The sequence below is a fragment of the Gossypium hirsutum genome, chromosome A10, assembly GCF_007990345.1.
Source record: "Gossypium hirsutum isolate 1008001.06 chromosome A10, Gossypium_hirsutum_v2.1, whole genome shotgun sequence".
In the NCBI taxonomy this organism is placed as follows: domain Eukaryota; kingdom Viridiplantae; phylum Streptophyta; class Magnoliopsida; order Malvales; family Malvaceae; genus Gossypium; species Gossypium hirsutum.
This window is the reverse complement of record NC_053433.1, coordinates 110,106,311-110,119,035: the sequence shown is the minus strand read 5'-3', so window position 1 is coordinate 110,119,035 and position 12,725 is coordinate 110,106,311. Positions and strand designations below refer to the sequence as shown.

Below are 12,725 nucleotides of genomic sequence, written 5' to 3'. Positions count from 1 at the left end.
CCTTCGGGATTGTTACAGCCAGTTAAGATTCTACTCTAAAAATAGGAAAGCGTGACTATGGACTTCGTTAATGGGTTACCCCTCACACCCACTAAGAAGGATTTTGTTTGGGTCATCGTAGATCGATTGACCAAGTCTGCCCATTTCATACCTATTCGCACCGACTACTCTCTGCAGAAGCTGGCTAAACTGTATGTGTTTGAGATAGTGAGACTGCATAAGGTACCAATTTCAATAATATTTTATAGGAATCCTCGCTTCACGTCTCGATTCTAGAAGAAGTTGCATGAAGCTCTAGATACTAAATTAGACTTCAGTACTGCGTTCTATCTTCAGAAGGATGGTCAGTCAAAGAGGTGAATCAGATACTGGAGGACATGTTAAGGAGTTGCGTAATTGATTTTCGTGGCAGTTGAGAAGATTACCTGCCACTAGAAAAGTTTTCTTATAACAAAAGTTATCGTTTAGCATTCAAATAGCACCTTACGAGGCGTTATATGGTCGTAGGTGTCGCACTCCTTCATGTTAGACTGAGTTGGGAGAGCGACGAGTTTTGGGTCCTGAACTAGTTTTTAATACTGAGGACAAAGTTAGACTGATTCGAGACCGGCTGAAAGTGGTATCAGATAGACAGAAGTCCTACGTAGATCTAAAGCAATATGAGATGAGTTTTCTGTAGGAGACTTCGTCTTTCTTAAGGTCTTACCATAGAAGAAGGTAATGAGATTTTGTCGTAAGGGCAAGCTGAGCCCTAGATTTATTGGGCCTTACAGCATACTGAAACGAGTAGGACCAGTTTCCTACCAGTTGGTAAGTTGTTTAAGTGCGTTTCATATTGGAGATGAATAATTTGGTAATAGGGGACTGATTTTGGTATTTAGATTGAAGATAAGAGGTGGTAGCCAGCCGATCAGAGCTTGAGTATTGCGAAGTTACCACTACTTGCTTGAGGTAAGGACTTCGTTACATTAAAGGGAGTGTTCTTTCCAATGGTAGCTTTTAGAATCACGAAATAAGTGATTAATTGAATGGTATTTTGGTCAAAAATAGGTTCTGGAGTGTTCGGGTTTGTTTCAACATCAAACCGTAACAGGTGTGTACCTGAAACACCAAAAATGAGGATCGATGACAAGACAAAAAAGTATTCTATCAACGCCACATGGGCATGTGCTTGCCCATGTGGTAGGCCGTGTGACGGAACACAAGCATGTGAACAACGAGCCAGGCCGTGCGCGCATGACATGGCCGTATAATGGTCAGGTGGGCCGTGTGTGACACACGGGCTCTATCGATTTGGGCCGTGTAGACCTACACAGGCGTGTGAGATTCTGAGTCAAGCCGTGTGATCCACATGGCCAAGGCCAATTTGGGCTATGTGGGCCACACGGGCGTGTGGGCTCACACGAGCAGACAACATGGGCATGTGAGCCCATTTTCATTGATTAGTTGCTAAGGTTGCACGGGTCACTCGAGACGATTGTGAACCTACTGTAGGGTAGGTAAGTTTACCTAGACCCCTAATTGAATGGAATAACTGATTGACTGATATAAGTACATGTAATACTGAGCATAATAATATTTCATTGAACTGATATTGTATGAACTGTTACTATGAGATAGCATGACATAATTGTATGTTCCATTGCATCGGGTTAGGGTTTGATATTGATCGGAGGAAGTGTACTGAAAGGATTCGAGCCTAACTTACTGGCGGCTCAGCTGCAGATCACTATCTAGTTCCGCATTCGGTGCTATTTGGAGTGTAGGGATGGATGGGTTGATTATATCCTCACATGGAGTGTTGGGTTGGACGGAGATGCAGTGTAGAGGCTGGTTGGGTAGGATTTTGTGTGACTGCATATCTGTTACTGAGATGGGCCAAGGCCCCACTGCTTACTGTTACTGAGTTGGGCTAAGGCCAGACTGATACTGGTATTGATATTGAAAAGGGCTTAGGCCGAGACTGTGTTTATCGGTTTACTATTTGTTTGTTTGTATGGGGATTACACACTGAGTTTACGTAAACTCACCCCTTCTACTTAATCTGTACAGGTAATTCCCATACATCGACAGATCCGAGCAGCAGAGGACTCAGTGGTGACCACACGTCTTCTATTGCTTATTTATGATTTTACTTTAATTGGGATTATTTTACTATAATATGGCCCCCTATGGATTTTTCTTTAAATTTTGGGATTTTTACTAGTGTTGGATTATAATTGCTAGATGTTTAACAAACTCGATTTTCGAAAATGTAAAGTTTTCTCTAAACACACGATTTACACCAAATGATTTTTAAAAACTTCCGCAACGAAATGTGTTAAAGCGATTGATTAAATAAGTAACGATTATGAAGGCAAAAAGTGTAAACAAATGAAAATTATTTTATTGTGACAACTTAGTTTCAAACGCTACCATATGACATTGCCAGATTCGGCCATAGCGTCCAGGCCGGGTTTTGGGTATTACAAAATTACCTAATAACATGGTAAAATTAATTACAACTCAATTAAATCTAAAAATATATAATTATTTTTTCACAAAATAATATATAAGTGATCATTTCAAGACATTTGATTAAAGATAAAATGCTAATTAGAGAAATAATATGCTAAGAAATGATATGGCTCAAAAGTTTTAGGTCTTAAAAGAATGTAAAATATCCAAACCTAACCCTAAACTTAAGAATTAATATTATTCACAAAATGGCCACTAAATTCTATAGCATGGAAAAAGCTAGGATATTAAATATTTTTTAATGCAATTTTTTAAAAGAAAAAAAAAGGGGAAAGAAATAGAATATTTACTTTTGGTTGAATCAAAATTGTTTCATACCATAACCCAAGTTGTGTCCTATACCAAATACTCATGAAACGATTGCAACTGTAAATATATATATATCAAATTAGGAACATTCAAGGTGCAATTAAAACAGCATTAAAACCACTGAAACCCAATAAAATTAAAATAAATGTACTTATTAGTAACAAACAGTATCTCATAGAACTATATATTGAACTATGAGAAATGCAGGTAGCTCGCAGTGTTTCTTATTGTTCATGAGGCTTTATCAAAAACCGAGTCTCAAAGTTGTCTAACAATGGATATATTCCGTTTGTTCATTATATCATTGATGCCAGTTCTAAAGGTACTTCTGGTTATAATTGCTGGCTTAATCCTCGCAACTCAACGTTTTGATCTTTTAGGGTGTGATGCAAGGCGCCATTTGAATAACGTGAGCTTCGAAACCATGTTTTTTTGTTTGATGAAATCCATGTCCCACGCATTCTAACTTTATACGTACAATATGTATGCATGTATATGTATGTAGATGGTGTTTTATGTGTTCTATCCTGCACTCATTGGTTGCAGTCTTGCTGATACAATGACTCTTGAAGGTTTAGCTGACTTGTAAGCTCCGTTTATCTTTTGTTTAACTTCATTATTACAACAATTTTAAAGGGTTGTTAATTTGTCCATTTTCACTGGTTTCCATGCGATCATTAGGTGGTTCTTACCAGTAAATGTGTTAATCACATGTGTAATCGGTTCAATTCTTGGATGGATTCTAGTAATAGTTACAAAACCTCCTCGACACCTATGGGGACTTGTCATTTCTTGCACTTCTGCAGGTCAATATTTAATAACCCAATAATTTTTAATTTTTTCAGATTTTTATTTTTTTTTCTTTAATTCATTCCAATAAATTTGTGTGGGCAGCAAATTTGGGAAACATGCTTCTCATCATACTTCCAGCACTGTGTGAAGAGAAGAATAATCCATTTGGAGGAGTAGCATCCACTTGTTCTGCTAATGGAAAGGCTTATGCTTCACTTTCTCTAGCGGTATATCATCTATTATGCTTTCTTCTTCATTATCCAGCTGAATTTTTTGTCAATGATGAGGCTATTTTTAATGAAAAATATTTGGTTTTATTGGGTAAACTACCTAGTTAGTCATCTAACTTTTTGGGTATTTTTATTTTGGTCACTCAAATAAAAAAATTTACAATGTAGTTACTATTGTTAGAAAAAATTTTCATTTTAATCACTTGAGCAAAATTTTGCTATAATCACGTACGTATTAGAAGAAAATTTATAAATTTCCCTAATGATGATGACCAAATTGCATAATTTTTTTTGGGTGACCAATATAAAAACCCCAAAAATTAGTTGACCAACTATGTTGCTTACCTTTTTTTTATTAAGCTTAGTAGATTAGATGGAAACAAGAAAAATACCACTATGGGATCATGTACTACGTTGTACAATTTCTAATTTATTAAGATATGTTTTTTTTTCTTAACCAGTTTATTTTATAATTCAATTATCATTATTATTAACATAATAACTGAAACTACGGAAGTTCAAATGTGTTTAAGCGCAATTTTCATTTAATTTATAAATTAGGAAGGGATTATGATTATGGATAAAGTTAGGAATTTAAATGGTATTTGGCATGAGGTACCATTTTTTTTCTTCCCATCTTTTCATTTTGTGGTATTTGGAATAAGATGACATTTACAAAAATGGAAGGTAAATTAACAATGATAGTCAAAATTATTTTGAGTTAATTGTATCAGACATCCTTAAATTCTTATGCTAATTCAAAATTTGTCTGTAATCTTTAAAATATCCTAATTACATCTTCAAATTATTGATATTATATTAATTAGATCCTTCCACTGTTGAAACCATTAATTTAACCATTAAATAATACAAAATCTTATATGACATAATTTAAAATGAAAATTTTAAAGTAAAATGTTACCACATAACTTTTAAAATTAAAAACTAAAAATTAAAGTAAAACTGAAAGAGAGAAAGTGTGAACAATAGTTTCTAAAAAAGCTTCAAAAACCTCAAAATCAAGATTTTTACAATATTAATTTTTATTTAAATTTTCATTTTAAATTATTTCACATAAGAGCTAATGTCTCATTGAATGATTAAATTAATTATTTTAGAAATGGAAGGACCTTATTGATATAACATTGATAGTTTGAAGATGCAATTAGAATATTTTACAATTTAAGGACCAATTTAAAATAAAGGTCATAATTTAAGAATATTTGATGCAATTAACTCAAAATATTTTAAGGAAAATACACCCTTAAATGATGCCAATTAAAATACATATTTGGCTCCCCTCCATTATTTTTTGTGTCCGTTATTATTCAATATAACTTTAATTATCATTTACAAATATGAATTTCACAATTTATATATGAACCCTATATATTTAAATGGTAATAAATTAGTGTATTAAAAAGCAATGAATGAAAAAAATTAGACAAGATCCCAACCCTTAAAATACATATTTTACGACCAACACATGTTGAGTCAAATGGTAAGGACTTCTATACCTAGTAAGTAAGGTCTCAAGTTTGAATATTCTGGAATGAGATAACAACATTAAGAAAGCTTTGTCCCTATTTAGGCCTTTAACCTAGCTCAACTTTCATTTTAGTCGAAAACCTAATATAACAAAAAAATAATCAATAATCTTAATAAAAATGTCTCCAATTTTCAATTTATATATTGTTTAGGGCAAGTATATGCTTTGAAATGTCTCACTCCTTCAACAATAGAGGTATTATTCTTGAGGTATTTATGCTCGATTTTAGCCTTGGTTTTTTGTCTCTTTACTCTGAAGAGAATCCAAAAGGTTCACGGAGTTTAGGTACAAAGTAGATACTCACCTTCAACATATATATATATCTTACATTCTGATTGTGTAACCTCATGTTCTCATTATTGAAACCCATTTAGTTTTGCTAATCAGTCTTATATATTATTCTGAATATAATGATTTTTTTATTATTTTGTTAACAATGCAGATTCAAATAATCTATATATGGTCCGTTCTATATTTTCTTCTACGAATGTATGCAAATAATGAAGTTAAAGAAACCAACTCAAATAACTCCATAATCGTAGCTGCCAATGGTTGCACTAGGGATGTCTTGCATGATCCTGTTGGCTTGCCTCAAATTCACAATGATGGAAACCAAAAGGTTTTTTCCTTTTTCTTTTATATTTAAAAAAAAAGATAAGCATGTGATCGGTCCAATCGATTCGATCTATATATAATCCAATAAATTGACATCTCTTTTAAATGTAACTTTTTTGTTGGTTATACCTCTTGCAAGGTTTCAACTACTGTAAAGTTCAAGCAATTGTTTATGAAGATTATGAGAAGTGAGAGCTTAAGAAAGATTTTTGCGCCAGCTACAATTGCAGCTGTATGCTCATGGTGTTCCCACATTTTTGTATTAGAATATAATAGATATTATTGTGATCAATTGCAAAAAAAAATCTTGACGGATATTACTAACCTTCTTTTCTACATAGATTGTTGGGTTCCTTATCGGAATAGCAACTCCAATCCGAAAGACATTCATTGGTGATAATGCTCCACTTCATGTTATCTACAGTGCTACTGAACTAATAGGGTATATACATCTTAAGATTCAAGTGTGTTTGTGTGTGTTTTAATTTTATATTGGTGTATATATGTCGACAATTTGGATTAATTTTATGTATGTATGTATGTATGTATACACTTGTGTAGAAATGCTGGTATCCCATCCATTACTCTGATAGTAGGAGCAAATCTTCTTAAAGGTACTTTCCAGTGAAGTTATTTTTCCCTCTCATTCTCTTGTGCCATGTAGAATAATCTTTGGTTATAATTTAAGGTAAACTACACTATTAGTCATTAAATTATGAGTAAGTTTTTGTTTTATTCACTTAACTAAAAAAGTTACATTTTGGTCACTAAACTATTTGAAATTTTTCATTTAAGTCACTAAACTATTCAAAAGTTTTTATTTAAGCCACCGGGTTGTTAAGTTTTTTTAAGAAAAAAGTTTCACCAACGAGCTCCAAGTAACAATTCAACAATCGGTACGATGGATTAGTACCCATCGACGATTAGAAGGACATACCTTAGATTCAAGTCGATTCTACAGTCAATATTGGAGATCGGAGAAAAAAGTTATTTGAATTTTGGTTCACAAATTCATGACGTCGAAAGTTGTTTCATGAAAAAAATTTGAATTGTAGAAGAGAAGGGAAAAGAGATGTGCAAGCAGTGCAAATAGAGAAAGCCAAATAACATTGACTTTAACAACCTCGTGCCTTAAATGAATGAATAGTTTAGTGACCAAATTGTAACATTTTTAGCTAAGTGACCGAAACAAATACTCACCTATAGTTCAATGAGTAATGATGTAGTCTACCCTACAGTTTATAATTAGACTTGTCAATTTTGACAAACACAAAAATCCAACCCAATCAACCTAAACACAAGCTTGATTCAACTAGCACACAACTCTAATCTAACCCGATTGAGCATAAAAAGGCAACAACTCAAAGCATTTCAAACTTGGAACACTTAAACCTCAAACTAAAGTGATTAGAACCTGAAGTAGATTTGAAATCTTAAACTCTAATTGAATCCAACTCAATTTGACATGATCGACTTGTACAATTGAAAGATTGACTTATTTCAATTTATTAGGGAGTCACTCTAATGAGCCTAGATTCATTATTTTCAATCTTTCAGGGTTAAGTGGATCAGGTGTAGGGCCATCTGTTATTATAGGAATCCTTATCATAAGGAACATTTTCTTGCCTATATCTGGCATTGGTGTTATAAAAGCTGCAAAGCGTTTGAGCTTGGTAGATGAAGACTCATTTTATCTCTTCACTTTGCTAATTCAATATGCCCTTCCACCTGCAACGAATATAGGTACATTCACTTTAACTCGATCAATAATGTACTTTCATTTCCCTAAACTCGTGATTGTCTTCTTTGAGTACCAACCAACCCTTCAAAGCTTTTGTTATCCAAAAGTGCTCAAACTCGGGAAAATGAAAGTATCGATAAAAATATATAATTGTTTTTATTACACTTACAATCACGCTTGACAAGTAATAAACTATGTTAATGGCAGGTACCATAAGCCAGATGTTAGGAAGTGGTGAGAGTGAATTTTCAATGATTATGCTTTGGAATTATATTGTAGCAATATTGACCCTTACCTTCTGGATAGCCTTCTATATGTGGCTTGTCATTTAGAAGTTTTTGATAATCCTCTTCAATATCACTTCATGTTGCCATCTACATGTGTATTGTATGAATTTCATATATGCAAACGACTTTGCAAATTATTTCATGTATTTATACAAATAAATCAAATAGTTACGAATTAGTGTATGAATATACTAGGATACATGCTTACTTGGTCAAGAAATTGTAGTTATACAATTCATAATAGTAGAAATCCATTCAGAATGAATTTTGAAGTTTGAACTCTCGAATGAAGTATCTCGTAAGCAACTAACACATTGTTGGATACGAACCTTCTCAATACAAATGCACTATGGAATTTTTCAATGCAACAATCTACCAAAGTTTTGAATATGTTCGCAAGTATTTTCGAAATAATCTTATACATAACATTGCAAAGTCTAATAGCTCAGATTTATGTCAATAAACTAACTCTTTGTAAACCTTAAATCATAGTTTCTGAGTGTTACTTAGAAATCTTCGTATTTTCTTTCAATCTTCAAATGAATACTCGATTTTCCAAACACTGCATTATTTCAATAAAATCACCACTACAAAGTCACTAAGTATATTTGTAGAAAAAACCATTTGTCTTGGTAAATTTCTTGAATCTTTCCATCCTCGCATTCAACTTACCATATATGATTTAGCCTTAAGTTCAAATGAAAATGTTAGCTTAGGATTAAAAGCACTATCTAAATATAATTAAGGGTTAGTTTATGTTAAGAGTTTATTTAGGTATACATGAAGAGTTTAGGGTTTATTTGGGTATAAAAAAATTTATAGGGGCCTTGTTTTTAAGGTCCAAGTGTTTTTAGTTGAAAAGGACATCGATTGGAAATAAAATTGTGCTAATTTTATATTGTATTAATAAATATCATTCTCATTTTGGGACAAGCAAGCCATCTTAGCTCAATTGGTAGAACGCATGGCTTTTAACCATGTGGTTGTGGGTTTAAACTTTCCATTATTTAGTATTAAACTACAAATTATCGTCTCTTATTTTCACGAATCATAAAATGGAATTGATGAATGAAAAGTACTTTTATCTCAGTCCTTACTCTTGAGATATTGTAATTTACATTTATTTTTAAAATTTTATAAGATATGTAACACCCTTATCCCGTATCCGTTGATGGAATAGGGTTTCGAGGCATTATTAGGATTTACATATCATTTAACAAAAATTTCAAATAAATACTTACCGATTCAATGCATCATATAAATAAATATATTACCGTTCAATCAATAGCTTGGCACTTATCTAAGTATCAAACAACAACTTTGTTAGTATACTTGTACATATTTCATATAATTTCAACATTGATATACCTATTTTCTCGACATATCACACTTGAGTTTAATAATAGTCTTAATTTACATAATTTTTTTGTATCAACATATCAAAGATAATCTTATATGTACATGTCACGAAACATATTATTCTCTTACCGTTTCTTCATAAGCATATATCATTCATTTCGTTATATCAATATTTCATGCACCATCATTTCTATATATCTTATGTATATTTATTTCGGTAATTGTTCATGTTAAACTTAACATAAATTAAATTCCATGTACCTATACTTATTTCATTTATCAATCTTCGGAATTATTTCATGCAACTATTTTATATATATATTTCCATATGACCAATTCTTGTAAACATTTCACATAACCATTTTGTATAACCAATTCATATAACCATTCATCATCTGGTACATATTAGCTGAATATTAGTTATTCAACAGATGTCTTATTATCTCTCATCCACGATCTTATTTATCTTCGACATGATGCCATAGTGTCTTTCAACTATGGTCTTACTCATTTTCTGTCATGTTGCCATGGTATCTTTCAACCATGGTCTTACTCATTTTCATGTCACGTTGCCATGGTATCTTTCAACCATGGTTTTACACATTTCACATCATGTTGCCATGGTATCTTTCAACCATGGTCTTACACATTTCATTTCAAAAAGCACACTCCCGCGAACCTCATCCTTACAGCGGGATTACCAATCCAGGCTAAATCCCCTATAATATAAACTCATAGAGTATTTTCGGGATTACCAATCCAGGCTAAATCCGCTGCAACGACAATTACTCTAATGAGCTTGGATCTGAATTACCAGTCCAGGCTAAATTCAGACCCTAACTCGGATTACCCTCTGTAACAACCCATTTTTAGGGTTAATCGTAACAGTGGTTTCGGTGCCACCAAATTCAACGAGTAGGTTTGTAAATATTATATTTAATATTTACGAGTTAATTGTGATTTTAAAAATATTTTTGATATTGTGATTTTTATTTTTATTTTATAAGTGATTTATTAAGTTCAAGTGGTATGACCCTAAGGTCAAGTGTGTTTAGAAAATGAGGTATTGGGACCTCGTTTCTATAAATTGAGTCGTAAATATTTTTATAAATATTTACGGAGTGGAAATAAGATGGTATTAAAGTTTCATTGAAAAATTTTATCGTTTCGATAGTTAATTAAGCAAAAAAGACTAAATCGCGTAAAATGCAAAAGTTGCATGCTATTAGAAAAAGGTGTTATTTGGCTTTGGATTTTAAATTGAAGGTCCTCAAATGGTAATTAAACCATTTGAATTGTGAGTGGACATGTTTGGTCATGCATGAAATATTTTAGTGGTTTTACATTAAGGGTAAAATTGTAAATAGGTTAATAAACGTTAATTAAATAAATAAAACATGAAAATGCATGAAAAGTTCATCTCTTTCAGCCGAATATGAAAGACAAGTTCATCTCTTTCAGCCGAATATGAAAGACAAGAAAGCCATGGTTGTTATTTTAAGGTTCGGTCATTCATCTTCATGCATGTAAGTCCGTTTCGTCCTGATTTTTGATAATTTTTACGTTTTTGAGATCATTGCTTCGTAATCTAGCTAGCCCGTATCTTCGATTTCAAAATTGTTAAAGTATTTGGATGATGCCATTATTGAATGTTTGAGTATCTTGATGTTTAATGATAGAAAATAAATCTTTGATGTTAGATTAATGAGTTTTGTTAAGTGAATTTTTGTAAAAATGTCAAAAATGACCAAATTGCATGAAATGAAGTGTTTTACTGTCTAAATTAATGTGTTGAATGAAATTATTAATTTAGATCAAGATCAGGTGGAAAATCAAGGAAAATAGGAAAATTACCAAAATGCCCCTGAACTTTGGTATATCTACAACTTAGCCAGGTAAGTTCGTATGCTAATAAACATATTTAAATTGTGCTATAAATACTTGTTTATTATTATTGAATTGTCATGAATATCGAATGATTTAATACGAGCAAGAATCGACAAAGTCATGACATCCGAAAACCCGTACGAACTTTAAGAATAGTATAGGATACAAATGTCATGACATTAGGTTACCGAGATGTGACTTCGTGTAAGACCCTGTGTGGGACAGTGGCATCGATATATGATAACATGTAAGATCATATCTAGGATATGGCATTGTACGAGCTATATGTGATTACCGTGTATCCTTAACGATTCAAAATGGTTCAACGGGCAAAGTCAAGTCGAGAAAGAAAGTGTAAGTCTTTAAGCAATTAAACATCATTTATATTGAATGTGACTTGGTTTAATATGCTGTTTTGGAATCTATAGATTCATAAAAGAGCTAGTCGAATGTGTTTAAAAATGGAAATACTGTATTTAAGTTTAATTGACAAAGTTATATCATTGAAAGTGCGAATGGTCAATATGAAATATCTGAAGTTTTAGTTATATGAATTGTGTACGAAATAGTTTTACAATAGTGATATTCAGGCTTTAAGCCTAGCAAGCATTGTGCTGGTGAATGTAATCGGGCTTTATGCCTAGTAGGCTTATTGCCGGTGAATATAAAATCAAACTTTAAGTCTAGCAGGCCTTGAGCCGGTGTGTAATTTAGGCTTATGCCTAGCAAGCTTTATGCTGGTGAATTATTAAAAGTTTATGCTTAGAAGAATTCATGGTGATGTGGTATTTAAATTTAGTAAACGAGCAAAATGACCAGGTATGAATAAACTTATTATCTATTTAATATAAGGTAAGTAAGTAACATGATGATTTATTACAAATAATGTGTGATGCAAATGAAGTATATATGTTATTATGGAATTTGTATTCGGTTTTATGATCAAATGATATGAATATTTTAGAATTTGGTTTGTGAATATGTGTATACAAGACCATGTATATTCGGCCATATGGATATTTCGTGTACGTGATGTTATAATACAATTTTTGAACTTGTGTATATGATTGTCGAGTTATATGAAGTTGAAAACTTATGAATGAGGACATGAATAATTTGAAATTAGTTCATGAATTGATGCTTTAATTGTTAAAGATTTATCTAATTCGAAACTGTTATATGAATGATATGATCATTTTAGACTCATATACGAACTTACTAAGCTGTGAAGCTTACTTTGTGTTATTTTTTTTATGTTTTGTAGTGTTTCGGACGTTTGCTCAGGTTGGAAGTCAACGGAGATCGTATCACACTATCCGGTTATTGAATTACGGTATTTTACAGTTTGAGGCTTGGTTTATGGCATGTATAGGCTAGTATTAAGATGATATATTTTGTTGTGGTTTTAGCCATGTGATTTGGCTTATAAAGGTTGGTGT

General features: G+C 32.2%; 1 protein-coding gene across 1 annotated transcript; it reads left to right on the top strand.

Annotated features, from left to right (window-relative positions):
- Nucleotides 1–2,995: 2,995 nt before the first annotated feature.
- On the top strand, nucleotides 2,996–8,184 carry LOC107939270 (protein PIN-LIKES 3). Its single transcript, XM_016872572.2, has 10 exons — nucleotides 2,996–3,235; nucleotides 3,332–3,411; nucleotides 3,508–3,632; nucleotides 3,721–3,845; nucleotides 5,840–6,016; nucleotides 6,152–6,244; nucleotides 6,354–6,454; nucleotides 6,574–6,626; nucleotides 7,570–7,755; nucleotides 7,961–8,184. The coding sequence occupies exons 1-10, from the start codon at nucleotides 3,101–3,103 to the stop codon at nucleotides 8,083–8,085; spliced, it is 1,200 nt and encodes a 399-aa protein (XP_016728061.1). The 5' UTR covers nucleotides 2,996–3,100; the 3' UTR covers nucleotides 8,086–8,184.
- Nucleotides 8,185–12,725: the final 4,541 nt, after the last annotated feature.

Excerpts from the sequence above, each read along its gene's own strand:
- LOC107939270 (XM_016872572.2), top strand. The coding sequence starts at position 3,101 with ATGGATATATTCCGTTTGTTCATTATATCATTGATGCCAGTTCTAAAG. Across the intron at positions 6,017-6,151 it reads ACAATGATGGAAACCAAAAG|GTTTCAACTACTGTAAAGTT; the intron begins GTTTTTTCCTTT and ends ACCTCTTGCAAG. Across the intron at positions 6,627-7,569 it reads AGGAGCAAATCTTCTTAAAG|GGTTAAGTGGATCAGGTGTA; the intron begins GTACTTTCCAGT and ends TCAATCTTTCAG.